Source organism: Pholcus phalangioides, unplaced genomic scaffold, assembly GCF_987345545.1.
Source record: "Pholcus phalangioides strain wild (caught in Gottingen) unplaced genomic scaffold, Ppha-v1.0 ptg000007l_1, whole genome shotgun sequence".
NCBI classification, from domain to species: domain Eukaryota; kingdom Metazoa; phylum Arthropoda; class Arachnida; order Araneae; family Pholcidae; genus Pholcus; species Pholcus phalangioides.
In genome coordinates this window covers 43,446,778-43,474,397 of record NW_028301600.1, presented here as the reverse complement: position 1 = coordinate 43,474,397, position 27,620 = coordinate 43,446,778, and the positions used below count along the sequence as shown (strand labels likewise).

Below are 27,620 nucleotides of genomic sequence, written 5' to 3'. Positions count from 1 at the left end.
ACTGTTTTGAAGCTAAAATAACAAATAAAATATATACGTACATAATTGTTACAAGAATCATAACTATTTACCATCATGTCATTTCAACACTTCGTTAATCACATTCCAGAAAAGAATTATTCACACGGCTTTTGTCAGGTCTTTCAGAAACTCAACAGTTGCCAAGTGTGATTGGCTATTCCGTAGCCGTATGTTGAATGAAGCTCGTTCAGTGTGAATACGCTTCACATATTCATATTTTCTACAATTATCTGCAAAGGGTGTTGCTCTCTCTCTCTCTTGTAGTAAAAATATATTTCAACAGACAACGAAAATCATTCAGATCTTATAAGGCATATCTGAAATGACAGATTTAATATCTGGGATGTGTGTGTGGACGTCAAGCATTTCTTTTTTCAAACAAAGAAAAGAATATTTTAAATACCAGAATTAGTCGATTCTGCGTATATAGAAATATAGCACACATAGCACATATTGCTAATATAATAAATATAGCTCATATTGTTAAATATGGCACAACTTGATTTTGTTTTTGCTTGAAATTGAAGTGAGAAAAATATTCATTCACAAAAAAAAAAAAAAAAAAAATACGATTCAGGTGAACAAACTAAAGTGAATATCCTCTTGTGAAAATTGTTAAACTACCCTGAACTGAAATAAATTTGAAAACGAATGATGTTGACGCCCGGTGATTTTATGAGAAAAGATTAATGAAGCTATGGGTTCACATAGGGGTATAAAGTTAAAGGAATGTGTTTGTGTGTGTTTTTTACATTCTTACAATGTACATCCAGATATAAAAAGATGAACGCTTAAAAAAGGGTCAAACGCTCAACGGGCTATGAATAATATTCTTCATATGGAACTTTTTTCATTCAAGAATAAACAAAATGTTCTATTATAATTCTGTAGTTATTTTACATTAGCCTTAGAAATAAATGAAAAAAAATTTATATGAGAGAGTTAAACGCATTAACTCTAAACCGATTTTTATAGAAAGAAAATCGTTAAAATACAAAATAATATTTTTGTAGAAAAATATTTTTGTTTTACTTTTAAATTGTCTCACAAAATATTACTCTCGAACAGTGATACCAATCATGTATTTTTGCGATCATCCAAAAAGAGTTTGGCTGTGTCTTTTTTTTTTCAATAAGTGAAAGATGAAAATGAATTTTTACACGAAATCGATTTGGTACTCAAATTAATTAATTTGGTTTTATACGACGATGCTTCAAAAAATATTCAGTCCAAATAATAAAAATACTACAATTTAGAAAGAAACAAAGTATATATGTTTCAGTAATTTAGAGAGTGTGTAAATTAAAGTATACCAAAGTTTGAAACAGACGAGTCATCATTTAGATCTTTCACTCTTAATTCGTTATCAAAATTTTTATATCACTAATTTTTTTCCATGCCATTTGTCGATGAATCATCAAACAATATTTTCAATCAAATGTCACATAATATCAACATGTGAAACGGATTTATAAATACAACATTTCTTCTATATAGCTAAACATAAAGCATTCACTATTTTTTCGAATTATGAGTTTTGTCTCATGCTATATGAAAATTTGTGTTTTCATTAACGTCGTAAAATTCGCCAAACGTTCTGACGTCTCGGAGTTGCATTTATAAGCTGTCAAATTATAGCAATAGATTTATTTAAAAGATCAGTAAATCATTCACGCACATACACAATTTCATTATTTCGTGATTGAAAATTTGTGTGTGTATATATATTTGTTTATTTATTTATTTATATCAGAGAGTTATAGCTGCATATATATATATATATATATATATATATATATATATATATATATATATATATATATATATCAGTTGATCATAACGTGCTAAATGTACAATTGATAAATTTTTTTTCTCAATTTTGAATAACTTTTCAATTTCAACAAAGAGTCCAACCAACACCGTGTCATTTCTAGTTTTTTTGTTTTTTTCTGGGAAGGCCGAAATAAAATAAAAATTAAAATGAAGACAGCTGGAATTGATCTTGCAGTCTTTGGAACTGCGATAAAAACATCGAAACTAATAATGTCGAAATAACAAAATTGGTACCACCACGATGAAGCACGAAGTCACTTGACACATAAAAACGATATAGGAGATGATTTCTTCCTTGTCCTTTATTGACCAGCAACTCTCATAAGAACTGGAGCTTTGCATAACCCTGCATTGGTCATGACCACCTCTTCTTGGGCTTCCCTTTTTGGCTGTATGCTAGCCAATTCTTCAGTTGCTGGAATTTTCTTGTCAGTGGGAGAGCGGGGTGGTTCTTCAGGCGCCATGACTACTTGGAATGGTTCCATATTGTCGTGACCATCGTCATCGTATTGCAGATTGACCATTACCGGCAATAACAATGCCATGCCCAAAACACCACCTCCAGTGCAGAAGATGGCCAATCCAATGATTCTGCAGAGATCAAGAAACTCGTTGAATTCCCTCGCATCTCTATCTATGATTTCCATATCTTCATCATATCCAACAATCACATTTAGGCGTGGCATTAGATAGCCCAAGAGCAGGAAAGTAAGCCCCAACAGCAACAAAAGAGCTCCCAAAACGATTGCAAATCTCCAGCAAGCTTTAAAAAGACGAAGTCGGCGTTGTCTCGAATGACTGATGTAAGCCATATCTTCTTCGTAGATATCTTCATACAGTTGAGGATTCTTCACAGTAACGGACTCGTAGAAGTTGTGCAAATAAGATTTTACTCCAAAGAATTCAGGGCAAGCTTCTTTAGGCATGCCAATTCTTTCCGATGCAGGAGCAGCCAGTAGTTTTGATGACTTGCGTTTTTTAATTTTTTCTGGCTTATCCTTTGCTTCAGGAACAGCAATGACTTTATCAGTTTCCCCATCCAATAGACGCTTTTTCTCTTCCTTCTGAATGCTAGTTACAGTTTCCGCCTCTCCCTAAATGAACAAGTAACCACGTGTAAATCGCTACATAATTTTTGCACACATGAATACCAAAAATATTAAGAATTCAAATGAATAAGAAATTTTGAATTATTTATAATCCTGTCTAAGACGAGCACTGTATGAAACGGAAACTTGTCTTAAACGGAACACATAGTCTTGTGAATAATTAATGGTTTTTCAATCATAGAAAACCTTTAAGAAGGAAACTGAAGGCATATTTACCGCCGTATTAACCAACACAGTTTAAACTACAATCGCCGGTTAAACGATTAGCGATAGACACGGATTAGTTAAAATCCTCAATTTAACCAATCCGTTTCGATCTTCAATCCTTTCACCTGCGATTGCAGTTTAAACTGTGTTGGTGAATACGGCCGTTAGTCTATGTAAATGTTTTTAACAGCTGGCTGATGCGAAGATATATTTTGGAAAGAGAGAAAATTCAATTACACCTGCGGGGAATCGAACTCACTTCTCCTTTCACTTTCCGGGTGAACGACCACTATACTACAGAGGCAACGAGCATCTCTATCTTTCCTTGGAGCTCGTGTGCACTGAACGGGACCGTACATGGACGGTCGGACCTAACTCAGGCCAAAGCTCACAATTGCTGGCAATGCCACCAGATGGCGACTTATTCGAGGATGATGTCACTCTCCGCTAGCTATACAAAGGTTTTTAACAGCTGGCTGTGCGAAGATATATTTTGGAAAGAGAGAAAATTCAACTGCCTTTACGATGAATGCTGGTTACAGTTCGATTCCTGCGGGGTATCGAACCCAAGTCCTTTCACTTTCCGGGTGAACGCCCCAGACCACTTGACTACAGAGGCAACGAATATCTCAATCTTTCCTTGGAGCTCGTGTGCACTGAACGGGACCGATCTTTGGCCTGAATTTTGACGAGTCGTTAAGGAACAGTGATACGATTTACTGGTGATGATGCAACGAAAATGAATGGGTTGCCGGCTTGGCGCTTAGCATTGGCGAAGAGTGGGAGATATTCTGTTTGGGCGACTATTGTTTGACGCCAACATATTATCTGGCTACGTTTATCGGTTCGCAAACGCAATTGGTGTAGTAGTTAACCTAAGAGGCTCTAGCATTGAAGGTTGTGAGTTCGAATCCCGCTCAGCTGTTGCATTTTTTTCCTCCCTTCCATCTTCATTTCTTGATCTCTTAAATTAATTTTAATTGTTCTGGTTCTGATCTTTCTAGTAACAATTGGAACTTCGGAACATTTCCGGCCACGGTATAGTATTGCCCGTGGCCGGTTTTTGGAACATTCTGTTTGAACTTAGGGGCCGTTCAAGTATTACATCATCATCGATGGGGAGAGGGTTTCCGATTTGCTGACTTTTGATGACAAAGGGAGGGGGGTTTGGATAATGCTTACGTCATCAACCCCATTTTATGAAAATAGGAAATATTTTCAATAGCATCTTACTCGGTGCGCAAAAAACGAGAAAAACTTTTCGATAGTTTGTGGGCACAAACTTGAAGTGACATCCCCCCTATTGATAAGTGCCCTACAGAGCCACTTTAGTGATCTCTAAATTTTACGTGCATCCAAGTGATCTGAAAATGTGTCCGGGCCGCTTAAGTGCTCTGGAACTGTGCCACGCATCACTCAACTGATCCGTAATTATATGCTGCGGATCACTTGAATAATCTGAGAATGTGCCGTGGGTAACATGAATGATGTAGAACCGCACTGGGGGCCACTTAAGTGCTCTAAAACTACGTCACATGTCACTCAAGGATCTCTAAATGCGTCACGGATCGCTTAGGGCCCTTTCACACGGAGCGGATGCGGATGCGGATGCGGACGCGGATGCGGGTCCGGAAGAAGTTTTAACAATTGGAATATACTGCGCCTTTCAGACGAGCCGAAAAATCTCCGCACCTAGGAAATGTTCATGCGGGTCCGGACGTCGTCCGCATGTGTCAAAACCTAAGTGCGGGCTCCGCATCCGCACATAGAAGTTTTGACAATAGGTTTATTATACAAATACAAATACAAATACAACGCCACAACAGGCAAAATGCCCAACGAGGTGGCTGATAAAAAGATGCCCATAAAAATATGGATGTCATATGTTTCAAAAATACAGCAACCCAATTAAAAATGCAATTAACACAAATTACAAACAATATATACACATGATAAAATATTATACAATGCCCATAAAGAATACTTATGGTTGTCTTATTCTAAGAATGGATAGCTTCTCGATTTACCCCAACATGTTTATCGTATTTCTTTTTAAACGTGTCAATTGTGTTACAATTTACTACCTCCGGGGGTAAGCTATTCCATTTATTAACAACCCTATTGGAGAAAAATTCCCTGCGACACCATAACCTTGCATTATCCCTCACCAATCGATACTGGTGTCCCCTTGTAAAAGCAGTCGATTGGCGGTGTACTAAAAGTTCATGGTCCATCCTATCCATCCCATTGAAAATTTTGAACACTTCGATCATATCTCCTCGACACCTGCGTTCATCCAATGTAAACATATTCAAAAAATGAAGTCTTTCTTCATAACTCAAGCCCTGTGTGCCAATAAGGACACGCGTAGCTCTTCTCTGCACCCCTTCAACCAAGTCTATGTCCCTCTGTAGGTATGGTCTCCAAAACCTTACAGCATACTCCATTCCAGGACGAACTAAGCCTCGAAAAAGCGGAAGAATGACTTTAGGAGAACGCGAAGAGACCTTTTTAAAAATGAGACCAAGCATTCTATTCGCTTTTTTGACAACCGCTGAACAATGTTCAGAAAACTTAAGTCGCTCGTCAATGAGAATTCCCAAATCGGTGACTCTAGTTGCATCCGGGATAGATTCGGAGCTATTCAGACGATGCGGATGCGGAGCGAATTCGTCCGCATCTTTGGCTACTTTTTGAAGGTGATTTTTCACGGAATTTTTTTAATTATTTGCCATAAATACCCTTAAAAACACCATATGATGGTCCCTGCTCATTAATATAATGTACCTACATACGTGTATCCCTTCGTTTCCTTCTGAGATTGAGATATAGCAACTTTAACAGCCTTTTGTCCATATTTCACAATTTTATGCAATAAAACCTGCCAACAACGGCCACTGACGGGACCAAAATTATAAGCCGTTCTGTTCATTACGAATATTTAACTGACTACATACTTTAATAACTTTTAAATTTAATTTAAAAATTTTAATTTTTTTTCTTTTTAAATTTTTAAAATTATTTAAAAAATATAAATATCTGAAATATTATTTTAAATATTTATTATTTTTTCAAATTTTTAATCTTTTAATTTTTTTAAACTTTAAAAAAAAATACTTTTATTAAACAATGTTATCCACGTACGGTATTCACTCAGGGCCGTTTGAAGACCCTAGCACTTGAATATTTTTGGTGGTTCCCCGATACCTACAAGTATATTTTACTCAATATTTAGTCTGTAAACTTAAAAAAATGAAATTTTATATTTCAGAAGTGACTAATCTAAGGATGGGATTTCACTCTAAAAGGTTTATGAAAGTTATTTTATAAAACTTGAAAAAAGCAACTAATAAATTGCAAGTGCAACCGATAAATTTATTAGTTGCTTTTTTAAAAGAATTATTATAAAATGTTTATAGTGTAATCCGTACTTGAGGCCGGGATTATACTATAAAATTTTGTAAAAGAATTTTTGTAAAAAATTCAACCAATAGGCGCATCGGTTGCATTCAAGCAAATGCAACCGGTGATCTTAATGGTTGAATTTTTCACGTTTTATCAAAGAGCTTTTACAAAACTTTTATAGTGTAATCCCGGCCTAAGACAGAATTGTGATGTGAATATTTCTAAGCACAGACATTTTGAAAGTCCCAACCCCTCCCTTTTTTATACTTGCAAATTCTTTGATATCTGCTGATTTTTTTTTTTTTTTTTTTTTTTTTGGAACATCGAATGTTTTGGATGTTTTTGGATTGGATTTTTCGAACATTGCATGTGTTTTTGGAATTTTCTCTCATATTTTTCCGAAAAGACAGATTTTTTTTCAAAATTTTTTGAAAATATTTTAAGATATTTTCTCCCATCGACTACTTGTGAGGATCGGAATGGAGGCATCTTTAGGCTCAATGATAAAAACCACCAAAGAATGCCTCTAGGCTGCCTATGGGCACTGAATCAGGGGTGAAGGAGAAAAATAATTACAAAAATTGCGAAAAAACAGTTTTTATGCACGAATTTCGAACTAAAGATGCGGACGAATCGCCCGCATCTTCAGCGCTCGTTTGAAAGGGTATGCGGACCCGCGTCCGCATACCCTTTGCATTAAAAAAATAAATTTTGCATTTTAAAAATTTTAAAAATTTTGCATTAAAAAAATAAATTTTTGATCGTGGGGGGGGGGGCACGAGACCCCTATGCCCACCCCGTGTACGTCTCTGATCCCCCATATGCGTTAGGGTGCAGAGGGGCAGAGCTGATGACAAAATTTTTCTGACAAGGGGGGGGGGGTGTCAGAGTTTTGCTGACTTTTGCTGACAAGAGGGGGGGGGGGTCAAAAATGGCTAAAAATTTGCTTGCGTAATACTTGAACGGCCCTTTATCAGTTTTGCCATGTTTCTAGTTGTGGTGAAAACAGAGTTGATATTTTCAGTCCGGGAGCAAGCGCCCCTTTTACGGCCGGAGGAGTGAAGAAACGCCCGAGCGGAGTTCGGCCTATAGGTGTATTTGCTAATAAAGTAGTCGGAAACGTGAATGACGAAAAAGTATGATTTCTTGCCAAATATGGTAAACTGATAAGTCAGTTAAGTTAATACTTATGTCACTCCCTCACCAGCCAATCATATCACTGTGCCTTATGAGAATTAACGGCTCGTTGAATTGTCCGACCGTCCATGTACGGTTTAGGGTAGGTGAATTTTCTTTTCTTCAAAATAATATATCTCTTCGCACAGCCAGCTGTTAAAAACCTTTGTATGGATAGCGGAGTGCATCATATATATATACAGGGACGGGCTTAACCATTTTGCGGCCCGGTGCGAAAACAGCTGCGGCCATCTTGCGGCCCTCCGAAATTATTTTTCAAGATCCTTGAGGGAGCTGAAATAAGACTCAGCCTCCCAGGTTCCGATGCCTGTGCCAGAGATTAGCACAGGCATCGGACCCATTCTGCTACAAAATGCGGGTGCCATCTCTACGACATCTGTACACAGTGCATCACGATGGAAGGGCTGTCAGGGCTAGACGACGGATTAAATGCCCAAAACTAAATACGCTTTCAGCTGTGACAAGCACGCATTTTGCCGCACCGCAACCCCCCTGTAGTTTTAAATAAGTACGTCGTTAGAGTGAGAATTCAGCGCTCTTTCTTGTCCATCGCCCCCTGAGCAAATGGGGCACATGCCCAAAAATTTGCAGGGCGCAGAATTTGGTTGCTTTTTGCATTACAGGCGATACCCTCCCCAACGCCTCTGCCTCAAAGAAAACTGTACAAGAGGCACCCAAAAATAGTACTTGCCTAGGGCACGAACTTATGAAATGCAGGTCGTGGGTCCCCTGTCTTGGACAGAATCTTAAGATATTGCTTTGATAAGAAGTCAAAATGTAACTCAATGCAATCAACGTATTTGCTTCATTGTAAACAAAGTATTTTTAATTCGTTTTGCGGCCCCTAAAATTTAGCGGCCCGGTGCGACTGCACCCTTCGCACCTGCCTAAGTCCGGCCCTGTATATATATATATATATATCTTCGGATATTTAGTCTATTTGTAGATAGAAAACCTGCTAAAACGGAAAGAAATTTTGTCCAAGTGCAAGTTTTTGTCCTTTGGATGAGAGGGAAGTTAAGTCGCTCTGATCCCCCTTTTGTTAGGCAAACTCTGTCGCTTCTTGAAAAACGATGAATGCTTATTATCTATCTGAACTGGTTCTGGGGATCGGGCTTGAGATGAAGCGGATTTACTATTCAAAATTTAGTAAAAGCTTGTTTAGCATTTCATTTATGATGGAAATGGGGACTTACTTAGTGTCAGAAAACACTCCTGTTTCTTGGAAGAAGTTTGATAATTTCGGGAGAGTAATACGCGAGGGAGACTGAATTATTGTTAGCGATACCGTGTTTTTTGGCTACTGCATAGATTTTCAATCAGTGTACAGCATAGGCGGAGATAGACTTGGGAGTCTGGGGGGCACGATGATGATGATGTCATATCATATATATATTAGATCAGTTGACTGATCTAATGTATATATATGCATATATACATTAGATCAGTCAACTTCACCTTTGACGCTAGGGGGGGGGGTGGAAATGCCCCCCACGCCCCCCGTATCTCCGCCCATGGTGTACAGATAGCCACCAGCAACAAGAAACGTGTATTGAATTTGAACACAAAAATGGAGTTCGTAGAGGCGTAAAAAAAAGAAGCAAAAAATTTAAGTGTTATAGATATGTAGAATCTTTCTTTCACAAACATTATTGGTTGCTGATCTCATAGCCACTGTTTTTTTTCAAAAGGTATGCAATTTCCATAAATTTTTATTTTGAATACAGTGAAACCTCGCTACAACGATACTCGATATAACGCTATCCTTTACTACGATAAATCCCTTACAAGGATATTTTTTTATAGGAGATTTTTGAAACCGCTATATATAAAAAAGATATTTTTTTACATTTTGCTCAAAATCGCTTAGAATTTAATTTTGACTTCGTCACTTTCTTTCCTTCTTCATCCTTTCCTTAACTAACATCAATATTTTTCACTAAAAAATCACCGAAGCTAACGTAAGTATCGATATTGCTACTTTTTCTGTGTAAGACACAAAAGTGCAATGCGTTAACTTCTTTACAGAGGCATTGCATCTTAGTGAATTTTTATAATAAATTAATCAATTACAATTTTTTGAGGCGAATAAGTACATAAAAGCGCATTTTCTGATGGTATTAACAATGTGGATGTAGAAAAGATGAAAACAACAGCATAAATTTGATCACACGTTAGGATAGTTTTGCCTTTCGATGTAACGATAATCCCTCTACAATGATAGTAGTCCACAGAATATCGTTATATCGTTATATCGAGGTTTCACTGTATTAAAAATTTTCCATTTTTGACAAAAGTAAGTGTTCATTCTATTGCTATTCACGAGAATGAATTATATTGAAGTTTAACTATATTAGCACATTAAATATAAATTTCAAATGTATAGTAATTTGAAACAGCAAACATGAAAAAATTCAAAATAATAATATGCATGCCTCTATTTAACACTCGTTGGTTCATAGAAGTTAGGGGGATGTTGTAAAAACTTGAGTTTCGTAAACGATAGAAATAAATCACTGCATATATTTTTATGTGCACCTCTAAAACGGAAACCTGTCTGGAACGGAAAATAATTTCAGTCTCTTGACCTTCCGTTTTATACAGGTTTCACTGTATTAAGACGAGAGAATTCGGGACATTTCATTTATATGACCTCACGATTCTGAATCTTTTTAGTCACACAGATTGGCAGAATTAGTGTTTGAGTAGTTTAAAATTTTCAGCGGGGATGGTGAAAAACTGCAGAAGAATCTATATATTATTCTGTCGATATTTTCCCGCGACACGATATTTTCCCGCTGCGGATAGTTAAGAAAATATATGTGATATACATAGTTTCCGCAGCAAAAATTTTGCGAAAAATAAACCTGTTTAAGCATATCATGGTTCAGAAATTAAAATGCTATTGTAATATGAAAAATGAGAATAGTACAAACTGAAGGAACTACACTGCTCAAAACAATTAGGGGAGCACATGGTTTTAACAAAATTACGCAAAGATGTATACCGATAAGTAACATAAAATGAATCATCCATAATTTAAAGCCTAGCAGGAAACGGAAGAAGAAAACTTCATATGCAAATCAAAGTTCATGACGTCAAAAACCAGAAAAAGGAGATAAGGGCAGAAATCGGGATGTTGCAGAAACGTCTGTTTTACTGCCGTAACTGTGAAATTCGATTGCGCAGTATTTTTTTTTGAGACAAGGTGACTTGAGGATGTCTCAACAACGTGATTTACCGGAATCCATGGCATGGCGTGTTATAGGCAGACTGGAATCCGGGCAAACACAACGTAGTGTCGCGGACGCTGTTGGAGTCGCCAGAAGTGTTGTTGCAAGGCTGTGGAATCGATTCCAAGAAACAGGAAATGTTAGACGTCGACCAGGGCAAGGTCGGCCATGCGCCACTACAGCAACTGATGACCGGTATATACGCTTAACAGCCCGTCGAAACAGAACATAGAATGCTACGCAGCTGCAAAGACGGTTGCTCTTGGCAACAGGACGAAGGGTGTCCAGCCAAACAGTACGTAATCGGCTTCATGAGGGAGGGCTCTATGCACGTAGGCCAATAGTCTGCATTCCGTTGACCCCACGCCACCGTGCGGCCCGAAGAAGATGGGCTGCTGAACATCGAGATTGGGAGCAACATGATTGGAGCCAAGTGCTGTTTACAGACGAGTCCCGATTCAGTCTGGAGTGTGACACCTGACGTGTTCTGGTATGGAGGGACAGGGGCACTCGAAATAACCCCGCATTCGTTCGTGAAAGGTCATAATACAGACGAGCTGGTTGGATGGTATGGGGTGGAATCAGCATAGGCGGACGTACGGACCTGCATATCATTCGGAATGGCACTTTGACGGCCCGAAGGTATGCAGACGAGATACTGCGACCTCATGTCATTCCTTACGCTGGAGCCATTGGAGATTCCTTTGTTTTCCAGGATGATAATGCCCGACCGCATAGAGCTCGTCTGGTGGAGACCATGCTTGAAGCTGAAACAATACAGCGTATGGAATGGCCAGCGTGCTCTCCTGACCTGAATCCAATCGAGCATACATGCTCGGACGACGCATTGCTGCGCGACCAAGGCCGCCTGTTACTGTCCGAGACTTTCAGATTGCACTTCTTGAGGAGTGAACCCAAAGTCTGATCGATAACCTCAACGCATCCATGGCAAACAGGTGTGCAGCAGTCTTAGCTGTTCGAGGAGACCACACGCCCTATTAAAACTCATGCATCATGTGTAAACAGTACTTTTTTTTATCGTTTACATGGAACCAAATTGTTGCCCTAAATCATATTTTCATGTTTTTTCCATATTTTCAAAGAATTAAAGCTTTTTTACGTCTTTTTTCTGTATTGCGCATTGATACGCGTGTACTATCCATTGTATTCCAATACATGGCTGTCTCGCACGGTTTTCTTCACTTTTTTGCTTGCTCCCCTAATTGTTTTGAGCAGTGTATAAAATACTCCAAGAAAAGAATTTAGTTCCTTCGGCAATCGTAAAGTATAAAATAGCGATAGATGGGAGTTGTGGTCATAGCGTCGAAAGTGTTTCATATTTGTGGGTGCTCAGATTGAGCTTTATGCAAGAATTGTCACTTGTGATTTAACTCTTAAAGTGGTACTCAAATTTATCCTACAAATTTTTGTGGATGCTCGAGCACCCACAGCATCCCTGGTTCCGACGTCACTGCTTGTAGTCGGTCAAGACATAACGGAAAAAAAAAATCAAAAATAACAGATTTTATGAAATCTACAATCTCTTCTACAAGGCACTATCATTTCTTCATTCGCACAGCTTGCGTATGGAACTCACTGCCCGGTGAGATTGCGAGGAAGCCAACAATTCACCAGTTGTCCCCACATCCTCGATGCTATGCTTTTTACCTTGTATTAACATATAATTTTACTGTTTTTATTATTTCTCAACCATTTTGTGTTATGCGCGCCTTTAACTTGTCATCGTATTATTTTATAATTTTAGTGCTATACACGTCTTTTTAACAGTTTTAAAAAAATATGGTTTTTTTTTATTTGTGTAGTTTGTAGAATTTTTTTACTTTCCTGTTTCTTATGCATCACATACATACCTATATACATTCACTTATTTTATTTTTGAGAATGAGAACTTACCGGGCTGTTAAGCTGTGGTCTGCCCGGTAAGTCCTCATTCTCAATTAAACGTCGGCCGTTGAAAACCTACGCCAACATATTTTATTTTTGCTGCCTATTTTGTTCTTTATTTAGTCTTTTTCACATCTCTGCATTTTCTTTGTGATGTACGACCTGTCATTCATAAATATGTATATAAATAAATAGATTATTTCCATTTCATAACAAAAAAATGTATTTAGAGAGACTACGACATTCTTTTTATTATAGAAAGAGATTGTATATTCGCGTCACTCTATTCATAACGCTATTTCACTCTTCCAACACAAAGACTACCTCCATTATGTCTCATCGATCTCAGCTTGAGTCGGAATATAAAATATTGAATTAAGCTTTTGTAAGTAATTCGCTTATTTTATATTTAATAGTTATTAGACTAACATAAGCGCATTAGTGTGTACACTCATATATTAAATCACAGCACATGCTTCATAATTCCATTAAATGTTTCCTAAATAAAACTTGCATTTAATTTATAGATAATGAAGTTGATCAACGAATTTACCTCTTCCTTGGCGATGGGTTCTTTTGGTACCTCAGCTTTTTCGGTCATGATAGTGAAATATGGTTATGCAATCAATATGCACAAACACGTAAGATTTACGAGTGAATCTGAAATCGAAAAAAAATTGAAGGTTCATCATATTATGGTTATGTATGTATATGTTACTGCCAAAGCCCGAAGTTGACCACTTCGTGAACTGACCGGCTTAGTTTACCCTTCCAATATCCGAAATTTGGGCTTTTAACGAACTTTGGCTGGCACCTATTATCGATCCCCATAAATCCCTTATCGATCCCTATATATCCCTTATCGATTCCTATATATCCCTATATCGATCCCTATTATTCGAAGTCATCACCCCGTTAGCGTATTTTTTTGTGATAATGATGGCCATTTGTAATTAGGCATAGCTAACCATAATTATTATGCTTAGCTATGGCAACCCTAACAATAAAAAGAATCTGAATATCGATATATTATTGATCCATGTATATGATGTATAGGTATCGACATATAGGGGCCGGCCAAAGCTGGGTGAAATCTTAAATTTCGGACATTGGCAGGGTAAACTGGGCTAGCAGTTTGCGAAGTGGCCAACTTCCGGCAGTAACATAATACAAGGGTTGGACAAAATAATATGAACACCTGGGAAATGAGACAACATTCGAGGGAACCTGTCGTATACTCCCACCCTGTAGTGTGGAAGAGTGCCACCTAGCGAGCGAGAATGTGCACACATCAGTCTAGTCCTAGCAGTGATAACGTTTGGATGCGAAAGTATATTGAGGCGTTAAAACTTCGTTATGGCTTTCCTCACAGATTTCAAAAGAGGCATGAGATTGTTAGAGCCCGTCTTACCGGGGCCACAGTAACGAAAACGGACACCCTTGTTGGTGTCGAGAGAAGTACCGTGTCGACGGTAATGACAGCCTACGTAGCAAACAGCCTATTAATAAAGATTTTGTCTCATTTCATAGATGGTCATATTATTTTGTCCAACCCCTGTACATTGTTGCAAAAAAGAAAGTTCACATCTACTAAATCATTCTTTTAGATGTAGTATAGGCATTTGTATATTTATGAATTTTATGTAAAAATACATTGGATACTTCGATACTTGTGCAACACATTTGTCACGTATATAATTATTTTGATCATTATTAAGCTTAAAATTAATCATTCTTTATTGCTCGGATATGATTAATGAAATACTTTCTAAAGTTCGTGTTGAGGTTATCAAGCAGGTGCCGGGTAGTGATTCCCAAGTCTGGAATCAAACAATAACATGGGAAAATAATCGTACTGCTCCTTATATACAGGGTGGTAACTATCCACCGCCCAGTAATTATACACGGGATTCTTTGTTAAAAGCTAATATAAAAACGTGTTTTCCGTTTTGGGATCAGACGAATATTTAATGAGTTATAACGCTTTGAATTTTTGTGACGTGTCATTTTTGTAACGGTCAGTCAAAAGCCAAACAATCAACGAAAGTAAAATTCTTCCTCAATAGAGGGTTGCAGGATTTTTGAAATTGAACAAAAATATTCAATCCCGTTAGAAGCCAAGCTCTGTTACAGTAGCCGCCGCTTATAAGAATCACGTTTTGTTCCGCCATTTTGATTCTTTAGCGGTTGATTCTTATGTCCGGAAATTTTTGCTGTTACTCTTCCAGTAACCACTGGAGTACGCAAGAGGGGGGGAGCCTTCAGGTGAGATTATGATTTTTTTAATGTGAAAACCCCGAAAGAACCCTTATTAATTTTTATTGAATATTTTAATTTCTACAATTTTAAATCTATAGCAATAGCATATCATTGTCCTTATATACATAGAGATCGTTCGTTTTCAATTTAGACTAAATGGTTCGGACTAAAATGTTACATAGTAACTGAACTACTATTGTAGTACTATTGTCAGGGCCTCCACAGGGCAATATTTTTTGAGTTATTTTAAAATTTCATCGAAACTGTTACGCGTGAAAAGCTTCGACGAAGATTGTAAGAATTGAACTTGACGAAATTCGCTGGTGGAAACAGTAAAATAATAATGATTCAATAAGAAACTTTCAATCAAATTAAGTATTTTATGCATTGCCATATTCAAAATAATTAGTGGTTGCGGTTTTTTTTTTATTGATTATTGATCGAGTACAATTTTCATACCAATTCTACATGTTACAATAAAGATATTTTATTTCCTTGTGACTGCAATTGACTTTTACCACGCTGAGAAATGTTGATAAATTTTTACTTTACCTTTTTACAAGAAAGATTTTGATGACTTCGAAATTTATTCCAGCCTGCAGGATTCGCGCAGAACTTGGCCATTTTTTCGGATGGAATTTCATTCGGTTGGCGTATTTATAAGAGTGTGGTTGTCCCGGTCCCTCTTAGCAGAGACAGACTTCAGCCTCAAGTCGTATTAGGCAATTGACTAATTTTGCCATCATTCTTTAAGATGCTCTTAGGGGCCGTTCAAGTATTACGTCATCATCGATGGGGGGGGGGTTCCGATTTGCTGACTTTTGATGACAAGGGGGGAAAGGGGGATTTGGATAATGCTTACGTAATCAGCCACCCCTTATGAAAATATGAGTTAGGATTCAGAGGGGCAGAGCTGATGACGAAATTTTGCTGACAAGGAGGAGGGGGGGGGGGTAGGGGGTCAAAAATGGCTAAAATTTGGTTACGTAATACTTGAACGGCCCCTTATATATATTATGTTTCTAAATTTTTTTTCCCCGAAAAAAATAATGTCCTCTCCCCTTAGCTCTCAATTTTCAAAATGAAAGCCATCTATTTACTGTTTGTTCTTTAAATATGGTCTTGAGTATTGTTTTATACACACACCCATAACATAAATGAGAGGTCGTAAAAGTTTTAAACTGTACTTGTTAGACTTCATCGTGACAATTTGTAACTGTGATCGATTTCATTCAACAACAAACGTATCGTGTTGATAAAGTTAATTGTGTTGCAGAATTACAATCAAAAGCCGTGGTGCAATTATGGGCCCCACATCTAGGGCAGGACCCCTAGACTGGGATCTTTGGCAAGCCCGGAGCCAGACTTTTCTATAGTCCGGCCCTTCTATAGTAAATTTATTGCATGAAAAAAATGATAATTGTCCCGGTCACCAGGGCTAGAGCCCTATCAGCCCCATCCATGTGGAGGACCAGAGATGCAAGGCCGTCTTAAGAGCACCATGGGTCTCCGGGCTTTTCTGATTTTTCTGAGGCCCTACCAGGCAAATTTACACGTATCCTCGAAAATTTTAACTGTATCACATTTTTGTGAGTCTCCTATTTTCTTGTGCCCACGTTGATCCATGCATTACAACGGCGCTGCATGGATGCAATATGCAAATCTTCAGAAACTTCAAATTTGGAACTTGAAAAAAAAAATCTGATCTCAAAATTATTAGCGATATTTTATATAGCATTTAAACGAGACAAACCAAATGATCACAGACGTAGTGCAACTTTGATCAAAGCAAAAAAAAACCATTTTAATTATCGGGTACAAACGATCGCGTAAAAATTTGGAAAAGGCACACACACAAGACACAAGAAATTGGTTTTCTTTTTTTTCCATTTATCATTAGGGTATACTAATGTTATATAGTTTCAAAAACGCCAAGTTGTACGTTTGGTGAATTTGGCAAGATTTGGAAAAGTGACGTCATTAATTTTTTAGCGTTAAAACTCATCAATTATTGGGTCACATAAAAAAAAACTAAAAACACTTCTCCGTATTAGTTTTTCACAAGGAATCACGTGTATAATTATGGGAGGTCGATATAGTTACCACCCTGTATAAAATACGGGATGTATTGTCACCGTATGTCTTCGCCACCCTCTCTCTGTCGTTACGTTCTTGCGGGTAGCAAAATTGAACTGTTTTAGTGTCATTTCGGTGCCACCGCGTGTGAATTTTTTCTTGTAATGCAAAAAAACAAATTCAAAATCGTGTTTTAATTCGCAAAAGGTATTTAGTAATGAGAAAATATAGTTTGCATATATATACACACACGCAGAAATTCTCACACGAAATATAAAACTTTTGCCTGAAACAATAAATGACATAAAAGTAAATTCTTAATTTTAACTCAAAACTTCATACAGATATGTTTTATCTCATTGTAACCAAAAAAGGTGTGCTTCGCTTATAAAGCGATTTTTTTTAAGTGCATTGATTAATTTTTACTTTTAGTTTAAATGGAGTTTTATATATGATACATTTCATTTTTTCACTTTCAACATTCGCTGAGATATCAAAAAACGAAAATGTAATAACTATATTTAACAACATATATGTTATAATGATTATACACTATAAGCGCCAAGGGGTTCTCGAACTATTCTCGAACAAGGGGTTCGCGAAAGGGGAACCCGTGGGTTCCCCTTTCCCTAACTAACACTTATCCGCGGTGCCCCCAAAGCAGTTTAACAAAGAATCATTTCGAAAAACTTTTGTCAGTGCCACCGCTCCACGGCGCACCTGTCAAAGGTTAGAGGCGCACCAGGGCACGACCACCTAGATTATATAGGAGGTCGAGGTTATATAGGAGGTCGTGACCAGGGCGGCACGGCGCAAAGTTTCAGAACCCCTGCTGTAAGCATTAAAATTATTTTACGGTTATTGAAACATAAGTATTGAAATTATTTTAATATTTATATTTCAACCTTCTCCTTTTCCTGGGTACGTAACTGATTCTATTAACACAAAATAGGGATGCTCATAAATTCAAAGAATTAAATCTCAAAGCTAGGAAGCGAGGTATTGCGTATTGCGCGATTGAAAAAAAAAAAGTTATTTGATTAATTTCGAATTTTTTTTATTAAAAAAAGTAAATAAATGTCCATTATATGGGATGAACAGATTAGCAATTTTATAAGTGAATTTTATTAATCAATAAGAACCAAGGGGTAATTTGACTGTTATAAGTTTTCAAAAATTACTTTTACAATACTGAGTTGGTTCAAAAAAATAATAAATTCTGCACCATTTCATTTTTTATGTAACTCTTTTTCAGCAGAAAATTTTTCCGTAAAGGCAACAGTATTCAATAAAGACAGGAATCCTTTCTTTTTTGAACATGTTATTTATACGTAAAAAAAATTTAATAATTGAATTTTTAAGCTAATTATTAAGCTAAAACGAAAGTGCTTAGGACATCAAGAGAAAAGGGACACTACAAAAAGCTATGAAATCCTAAAATTTCAAGAGCACTTGATTGGAAAGATGAAGATCTTCATCTCTCAAAAGGGGTGAGACAAAAGCAGATAAACCGATCATATTGCGAACTAGAGTTCGCGTTAATGCTGAATTTTGGAATGAGATTTCTCACAATTTCCATAAAGTAAGCCCAGGGCTTTTTTAACAGCATCGCAAGTTCAGAGCAAAGTTATACAGTGGAACTTCGGTTAACGAGCAATTCGCATAACGAGCAAACATTTTGAACAAATTTCAACTTGGTTAACGAGCGATGGTTCCCATTACGAGCAAAAATTTTGTCTTTTTTTCACGTTATCACAACGGAGCTGAGGGTTTTTGCTTTCGCCCACGCACGTGTTATAGAATTTTGGGTAATATTCTTCCCTACGGTCTCTGGTAAGTGTGTCTCAGTCGAAAATTTAACTCACGTGTGAGTGTGAATATTTACGATGCGAAACTTGATGTAACAGCAGCGATGCGTATGTGCAACTAAAGTTTTTTTAAAATTCTGCTTGTGGAAAAAAACTGTGGGTTGATTGCATTATTATTGCTTAAAAATATTCACACCATACTCTGCCTTAGATATTAGTTATATACTTCTGCAATATAAAATTTCATTTGTAGTTTTATTTTTCATTGATAGAGATTCAATATTGAGTAAAATATATGTATGAGGACGAAGAGGAGGGGGAACCAAAATCACTTAAGTGCTTATTATCTTCAAACGTCTTAATCCGGCCCTACTTCAAATGAAACTATTTTTATTACTTTTTCAACTAAATGCACTCACTTACTATTGTGGCTAAAAGAGAAGGAGCTACTCAGTCAACAATGAATCACCACAAGTATTCTTAGAATTAACCAAGATTCGAACACATAGACCACCAAGATATAAACCTAAAAGTAAGTACGCTAAAAATACATCTTACTACAATTGATCATTTTTGTCGCACCACGGTCATTTTCTGCACACGAGGGCTAATTAGACCGGGACCTACAATTTATTGCCGATTCCGAACGGCAGGCTCGTTTTTTATACTCATCGAGGGGGTTGGTGCGCTAACCCCTTGTTTAATTTTTTCCTGCGATCATGTCGCCGTTTTTTGTTGTACCTCTATGTTAGGAAATTTTTCTGACAAGGACGAACCGGGTATCGAACTTGCAACATCTCTAAACATCCTTCGGTACTTTAGGCGAGCATCTTATCGACCTGGGCTACCGCACTGCAAGGCGGAAGTGTTAACATTGAAGTTTGAACATAAATTCAAATTGCTAAAATTTCAAATGCATTTTGAACAAAGATAAAAAATGATAAGGAAATATCAGGTGTATATGAAACTTGAATGAAATATGGATACGTTTTAGCCTATTCTGTTATATGGCTATCGAACGTTTTCCCGCAGTTTAACCTCGTTCTGTGTGAAGAAGTTGGAGGCAATAAGTTAAACGAAACGTTGCCAAGACGACAAGCTTATCTTTTTATTTTTGCCCGACGGAAAAGTTTTTTCAGAAAAGAGTCACGTTCGGCATTGAAAGATGATGTGCTGACAGTTTTTCCGATGAAACTATGATGAGAAAGTATATAAGAAAAAAGGTTAAAATTTTTTAAGAATAGTGTGCAATAGTTTTCAGTTATAAACACACAATTTTCTTATACCAAATTTAAAAACAGGAATATTTATTTGTAAAGAATATTTCGAAGATCTTGTACCGTCAAGTATTCATTTCATTTGGAATGTGAATTATTTAATTTAGGAAAAGTATTTCCAACTTTTGGTATTTTATTCAGTTAATTTTCAGACGCGACAAGCATTAGACTACACAGTTGTTAGCAGCAATCGTTGAATGTCCTCAACTGTTAGAAGCAGCATGACTTCATAAGTCTTCGTACGATTGAAAGTCGTATAAAGTTTTAGTTGAATTTTAATTCATTATCCTAACCCCATCTTCTTCCAACGTATTTTTATACTTTACACATGTGCGTATTTTCATAACGGAAATTCGTATTTGAAATCGTATGCTTATACGTTATTATTAGACGGTAAAATTTTCTACTGAAAAAGTTACAAAAAAATGGTGTAGAATTTTTTTAACCGACTCAATACTGATTGTAAAAGTTATAAAACACGTATTTATACTGAATGTTCAAATGGCAGTTTACACTTCTCTGTAACTTTTCATTTAAAAAAAAAAGTTGCTTTTTTTTTTCTCTTGATTTTATACTACTAGAGAATGCTCAAGATTCTACAAATTGAAGTACGTTGAGTTTGTTGAAGTCAGCAAATCAGGATTGCTCATTAATTATGTTGCCTAAGAATACTTTTTAGCTTTATTAAAGAAAAAAGTTTCATTATACACCGATTATTTTCATGGTTGCAATAGTACTATTTTAGCACGAGTCTCGGAACTTTAGGGCCGGAGGAAAGGAGGGTAAGAGTACGCAAAAAATATCTAGTGGACTTTTGATTATAAAAATGAAACTTGAAGAGATGAAGTCTCAAAAATTATTTCCCAAAACTTAAATCAGGGATAAAAGTATAAGAATTGAAAGCTTTAACCGCATAAATAGATGAGTTAGATGTTTTCTATAAAAAAAAAAATTGGTGAATGCGTACTCTTTTTCCCGCCCTGTCGGGTAAAAGTACGCAAGAAAAGAGAGCGTACCTAAAGATTCGACAATAGGTACAGATGAATGCCCTGGTAAATAGAACATTTCTCATGACCCACCACTCCTTACATATTCAATACTGAAACCAATCTTCATCGTGGGCTGGGCAAATGGACTGTTCATTGCATGGTCAAACTTGTTGAGAAAATTGTTTTTCCGATAATGTTTTGAAAGTTTTTTTTCCTGTGATTTCAGGGCTTTCCTTTTCCTTTTTTAATTTCATCGCCCCTTTTTCTCCGTATAGACATTCAGCCTTTGATGTCCTCACTTCTGGATTTCACTTCACTTTAAGAGAGAGAGAACTCACATCACAGTCGTGTGATTTATGGCTCTTAGCTGACCGTGTATTGTTTTTCTGAATAACTCATAGATAACAACTGCTTACAAACAGTAGGGTACGCAGAATTTTCTTGGGGGGGAAGGGGTTGAACTTTTCTTCCCGGGAGGACGTCGTCTTTTTATTGGAAAATATACCATAATCTCGGCCCCCAAGGGGGGTGGGGTCTCCGCCTTTGCCTACGCAAATGTTACAGTCGAAGTCTAACATAACCGTATTGTACTGTAAAGAATTTTCTTCATGATAACTTAAACCTTGAAAGCTTTCACATCAATCTGTTTCTTAAGACAGTTCAAAACGCACGTTTTAACTTGGTCGTAGTCGCTTCTACTTGCCAAAAGCAAAAAAGTACTCTTTCCCTTCTTTCCCCAACCATTAAATAGCCTCAAGATAGGGCAGTGGTACCACAAAACATATTTAAATCCTAATCTCATTCCCAATGACAGATTTTTAACAGTCATTGTACCGAACTTACGTGATAGGTGGGAGCGACGTAAGTCGGGTACAATTTTGCATACAAAGACATAAATATTAATTTATACAAAAATTGCCACGTTTTTAAGACAAATAAATTACACTGGTCGAATGGTCGACGCGTTTCGGCTCTTCAATGGAGAGCCGTCATCAGGACCTCGTGGTCAGAACTCACACGAATGAAGAGTGATGTTTACGTCTGGTCGTCCGAAGAGTTCGCCTTTGTATTTGCTGCGTCCGAGTGGTCTTTGGATGCGAATTCCCAATTCGCATCCAAAGACCACTCGGACGCAGCAAATACAAAGGCGAACTCTTCGGACGACCAGACGTAAACATCACTCTTCATTCGTGTGAGTTCTGACCACGAGGTCCTGATGACGGCTCTCCATTGAAGAGCCGAAACGCGTCGACCATTCGACCAGTGTAATTTATTTGTCTTAAAAACGTGGCAATTTTTGTATAAATTAAAACCAGGCAAAGTTACTCATTTTTTTGTGATAACATAAATATTAGTTAATTTGGACCAAAAGTTGGGGAAAAAACACCAATTTTTTAGTAAAAATTATAAAAAATATCAAAAATGCAGTTGTTCCTGCACAACGTACTAAATGAGAAATTGATGAAAAGTTTTTATCATGATGGCTTCATTAAACCTAAGTAGTCCCGGGGCTGTAATCAGGTCCTTAAAAAAGTTCATATTCCTTAAAATCTGTGCAAACGAACGTCATGTGTAGTACGCTTTAAATGTTTTCATAAAACCTTAGTTTCGAAGACAAGAAAAAAACTTTCACTCATTAGTCGAAATTTATTGAGTTGCACAGACCCGATGAATTACCATTGATAAGCATCGAGACAAATTTTTTTAAGGCTAGCTATAACGTTAAAAATGCAAAATAGATGCTACACCAACCCTTGGAGTGAAAAATTTCTAAAAATTTCGGCAAAATTTTTCCATCTTCCCCAGCTTATACTGTAGCCTCTCATAAATCTCAGCGTAGTTTCCGACCAATTAATTTTTACTTGACTATAACTCAATATTAACTAGCAATTATCCTGTAATTATGCTTGAATTTGATGAATATGTATTTTTCATATAGAATCGCGTAACTCGGGGTATTTATTGTGTATACGACATATTTTAATCTTTCGCCCTACGGTTCGAAGTCGCATCAGTTATCATGATTTTTTTTTTCAAAATATGAACCAAACCATGCAAGATATAACCCGAGATTTTCATCAATTAAAATACCAAAATATTTAAAATTGAAATTTTAATAATATGTGATGAATATAACTATTAACTACCGTATAACTATTATTTCTTTGAATGGAGACATAAAGCTCATTTGTTGTGATAAAAGAAATTAAGAAAAACTGAAAAATAAGAAAAAATTAGTTAATATATATAACGCTTTTTTCATTCTTTTTTAGTACCTTGAAGAATGAGAAAAAAACTTCGGAGCCTTTTTAATAAGATACGGGTATGATGTTAATTTATTTTTATAAAAAGATTAAGAATTTATTAATCATTTCAGCACAACCAAAAAAAAACTACTCTTTCGTTTTGTTTGATGAAATTAAAACTAGTGTAAAAAACGATGGGAAAAACTGTGATTATAGCCATCATCGTAATATCATAGGAGTGAAATTCCACTCAGTGAAGATGAGATGATGAATTGACCTGTTTTGCTGTCACCGGTGACGTCACTTCAAGTATTACGTTTTATAATATTACGCTGTTGAATGTTGGGAAATTACTATCTAGAGAAATTGATGGTTTTTTTTCTAATCCCCAGTTCTTTATTAATCATCTTTGTCATCAAACATCTCCGCATTTTAGGAGAGAATCGCTTATTTCACAAAGGTTCATCAATCTTTTAAATAAAACGCAAAACCTAAGAGTATTTCTCCATTAATTCATATCTATGAGGATATCTCAATATTTCAAGAGTTTAGTTATTTGACTAATGACAAAAACTTGATAATTTTTTTACGATTTATGTTTTAAATTTGGTTTGGGTTGTTTCTTTATTAAACGTTTATAAAATAAGCAATCACAGTTTATAAAGAAAACCTGAAAGTCATTTATGAAGAGTGTAATAGTTTTTTTTTTAATTCCATAAAAATCACAATTATGTTAAAAATTTCGATCAATCGGTTTCAAATTATCTCAATAAATTTCTCTTTGATTTATGTGAGAAAAAAAAAATCGCAGTGACTTTAAAAAAAATTCAAACGACAATCTCAAAGGCAAGACAGGTAAACGAAATATCAAAATGAACTTCTTAAAGCAACTTATAACTGGCAGATTCATCTGTTTTGTCAAAAAAGTGGTAATTATCAATAAAGTATGAAACTTCGGCTATTTAAGTTACATTTCGAAAACCAGAAAAAACAAAAAATAGATTTATGCAAACGGATTTGTAACTTTCCACAGCGTAATAAACAATGAAATCAGCATAATTTTACGTAATAAAGTATTTCTTGAGGTCGGAGAACTTGACTGACCTTGTAAGACCATTGAGAAATTAGTCCTTGTCTCCGGAAGGGAAAAAAGAATGTCCATTGTTATACTTACCGACGTTCACCGGTACCCAAAAACTAAAAATATCATCGTCACATTAAGAACCAAAACATGAATGTTATTTCATATTTTATTTTCCATAGATAAAAATAAAATAGGATTAGTCTAAACTGACCTTTCTTTGAACTTCGTAGGTTTTTCACCAGGTAGAAGATATTTGCATCAAAAGTTGTTGATGATCTTTGTTTAACGAGGGATTGATGAGGAAGGACATCAGCCAAGTGAGAGATGCCGCTCGATATGCCCAGATTGTCAACCCACGCTTTCCTTTAAAGGCTCCTCTCTCCATGTTTCTTGCTCCTTTTGGCTCTTGCGCAGCTTTATCGGCGCAACCCCGAGAGCTCTCATTGAATATCTCTTAATAATAACGGTTTCGCAGCTGGTTTGCTGCTTCCTTGCTGAGTATAACGACGACGATGATGATGCTGATGAATAACCCGGGAGTCATGCGAACTATATTACCCCCTCCCCCCTCTTAAAACCTCCATTATTCTCTTCAAGATCAAGACACTTCAAAAACAACTGACTAATATCCTTTTATTACATTATGAAAATCTTACTGTCACGCGATTAAAATCAATTTTCATTGCGTATCAATTTGCTCTGTTGATGTGTAATCACTATCGGAAGCAACTATTTTGAGAGATAGAATTTTATTCAAATCTATCAAGGCTGTCACATACTGGTATACTAATATATTATTGATTTTATTCTAAAAACTGTTGTTTTCTAACGTATTTACCATGTTTGTCAATACATAGCGTGAGTATACGATGATTATATTAGATTATCAAGTCAATGTCATTGTTCCGTAATTAGAAAAACATACCGTATTTTCCGCATTAACCGGCATGCCGGGAAATTGATCACAGATTCCTGAAAATTTTTTTAATATCCAGATTCAAAGAATCGCGATTGTATAGGCTGATTTGTCCTCACCTGTCCTCAGCACTCCATTATTCTTTGTATTTAATGAACAGCGTTAAGATATTTCAAGTTTTATGTTCGCTTTTGCTATCATAAATCATGGTTTATTGCAAATGTCGGATACTCAAATTGCGTATACTTGTTCTCATACATTAGATGAGCTAAATTGGAAAACTAGTAGACTGCAAACAAGTGTTATATTCTTTGGTCGTACGTTCAAGATTTGAATAAGCAGAGCGAAAAAATTAAATAATTGCAGTGTGAAACAAGATATTTTTTTAGTACAAAAGTGACAGCCTATTTCTTCAATCTCTGAACATGCAAAAAAAAAAAAAAACTGGCAAAATACGGTATCTGTATTTTGTATAATGCTGGGGATAATTATGTTAGCGATAAGCAAAAGTTTAATTTTCATTATCGTTATTAAAGTCCTGGAAAAAATACGTTTGCTACAGTGAAAAATATTATTTTACTGATATATTATTCTACCGATTCGCGTATTTATTCAGTATTTAATCTTAGATTGATATCGGTCTTCTGAATGTATCACGTGATCCTTATTGAACCTCGCTTTTCCCGGCATGTCAGGAATGGATCAGACTCCAACATTCAAAAAACTGGTGTCCCCCGATTTTTACGGCATTCCGGCTAATGCGGAATATACGGTATCTGTTAAACGAAAGGTTTATGTGCGAGGAGCTCGATTTGCCACGGGACAATTTTGCTTCCTTCATTCGAATATTTTATATTATTTATAGACATTTTTGAAAGCTGTAAGGAAAATCTTGCATATATAAAAAGATTTTCCAAAAAAACTCTACAACCATAAATACCTGGGTATTATTTCGCGATAAAAGTTATTTTTGCGTGTTCCATAAAATAACGATAATGACGCAAAATACTAAAAAACTAATTGATCAGTGTTTATAATTGATTATTCAAAAATTACGTTGTTATTATCATTTTCCCTATCATGAGAAAATCATGTACATACTTGAACATCCTCAACCCCATTTCATTAGTCTGGCTTCCTATGTATATAGGAAACTATGAAAAGAAACCATCCTTACACGCGAAGAAAAAAATGACGCAATTAAAGCGATTAAATTGTTTTAGACCAGTGTTTCCCAAAGTGGGCAATAGGAGGTATCAGGTGGGCGGTAATAGCTACGGATACAATATAGGATCCTATGGAATCCTATGACTCGGAAATTTGGGGAGGCGATGAGAAAATTTTTCTTCTGAGGAGGGAGGAAGTAGAAGAGAAAATTTTATTGTTTCTCAACAGTCTCTTGTTATACATGTTCCGCATCTAGATCTCAAGCAATGTTTAAGTGTTTCTTAAGTGATCATGTTCAGTGAAGTTATTGCATGAATTTGTGCCGCCAATTTATTTATTTTGCCTCATGGCCCTCGGAATGAAGAAAAGAAAAGGTGCGGTGATAGTTGCTTGGCGTATACCAAGCATTTACGGAAGGTACCAGTTATGGCGGCAGTTAGGTCGGACAAATTAAAAGACGTAGCAGACTTCAGAAATTTGACCTTTTATCTGCTGGAGGTACTTTAAAGTACCAGGTCAGATAATTTGTTATGTACTAACTAATCATTTGAAATTTTTTTTTTTTTTTTAATTATAATTAAAATGATCTACCCAATAAATATACATGATAATTATTCATTATTGTCATTATATTTTTATTTATTATCATTTTCTTATTTTGTTTCTCATAATGTAATAGATAAAGGGTTAAGAAGGATGTCATCAAGTCATTTCAAAACTGTTTCTTATGACTGAAAGAAAAATATCCCGGATAAATACTAAATTTATAGGCAATCATCGATTACCACCATTCAGCTATCACACCTTCGATTTTTTTACTAGCGGAGATTCTCGTACATGTTTACATTTAAAATACGTACATTAAAATATCGAAGCAATCAATGAGTT

At 36.1% G+C, this 27,620-nt stretch overlaps 1 protein-coding gene across 1 annotated transcript; it reads right to left on the bottom strand.

Moving 5' to 3' along the window:
- Positions 1 to 1,902: 1,902 nt before the first annotated feature.
- LOC149085327 (neurensin-1-like) lies at positions 1,903 to 24,989 on the bottom strand. Its single transcript, XM_089233944.1, has 3 exons — positions 24,861 to 24,989; positions 13,464 to 13,570; positions 1,903 to 2,948 (listed from the first exon to the last, which is right to left on the bottom strand). Exons 2-3 carry the CDS (start codon positions 13,509 to 13,511, stop codon positions 2,157 to 2,159), a joined length of 840 nt encoding a protein of 279 aa, XP_089090070.1. The 5' UTR covers positions 13,512 to 13,570; positions 24,861 to 24,989; the 3' UTR covers positions 1,903 to 2,156.
- Positions 24,990 to 27,620: the final 2,631 nt, after the last annotated feature.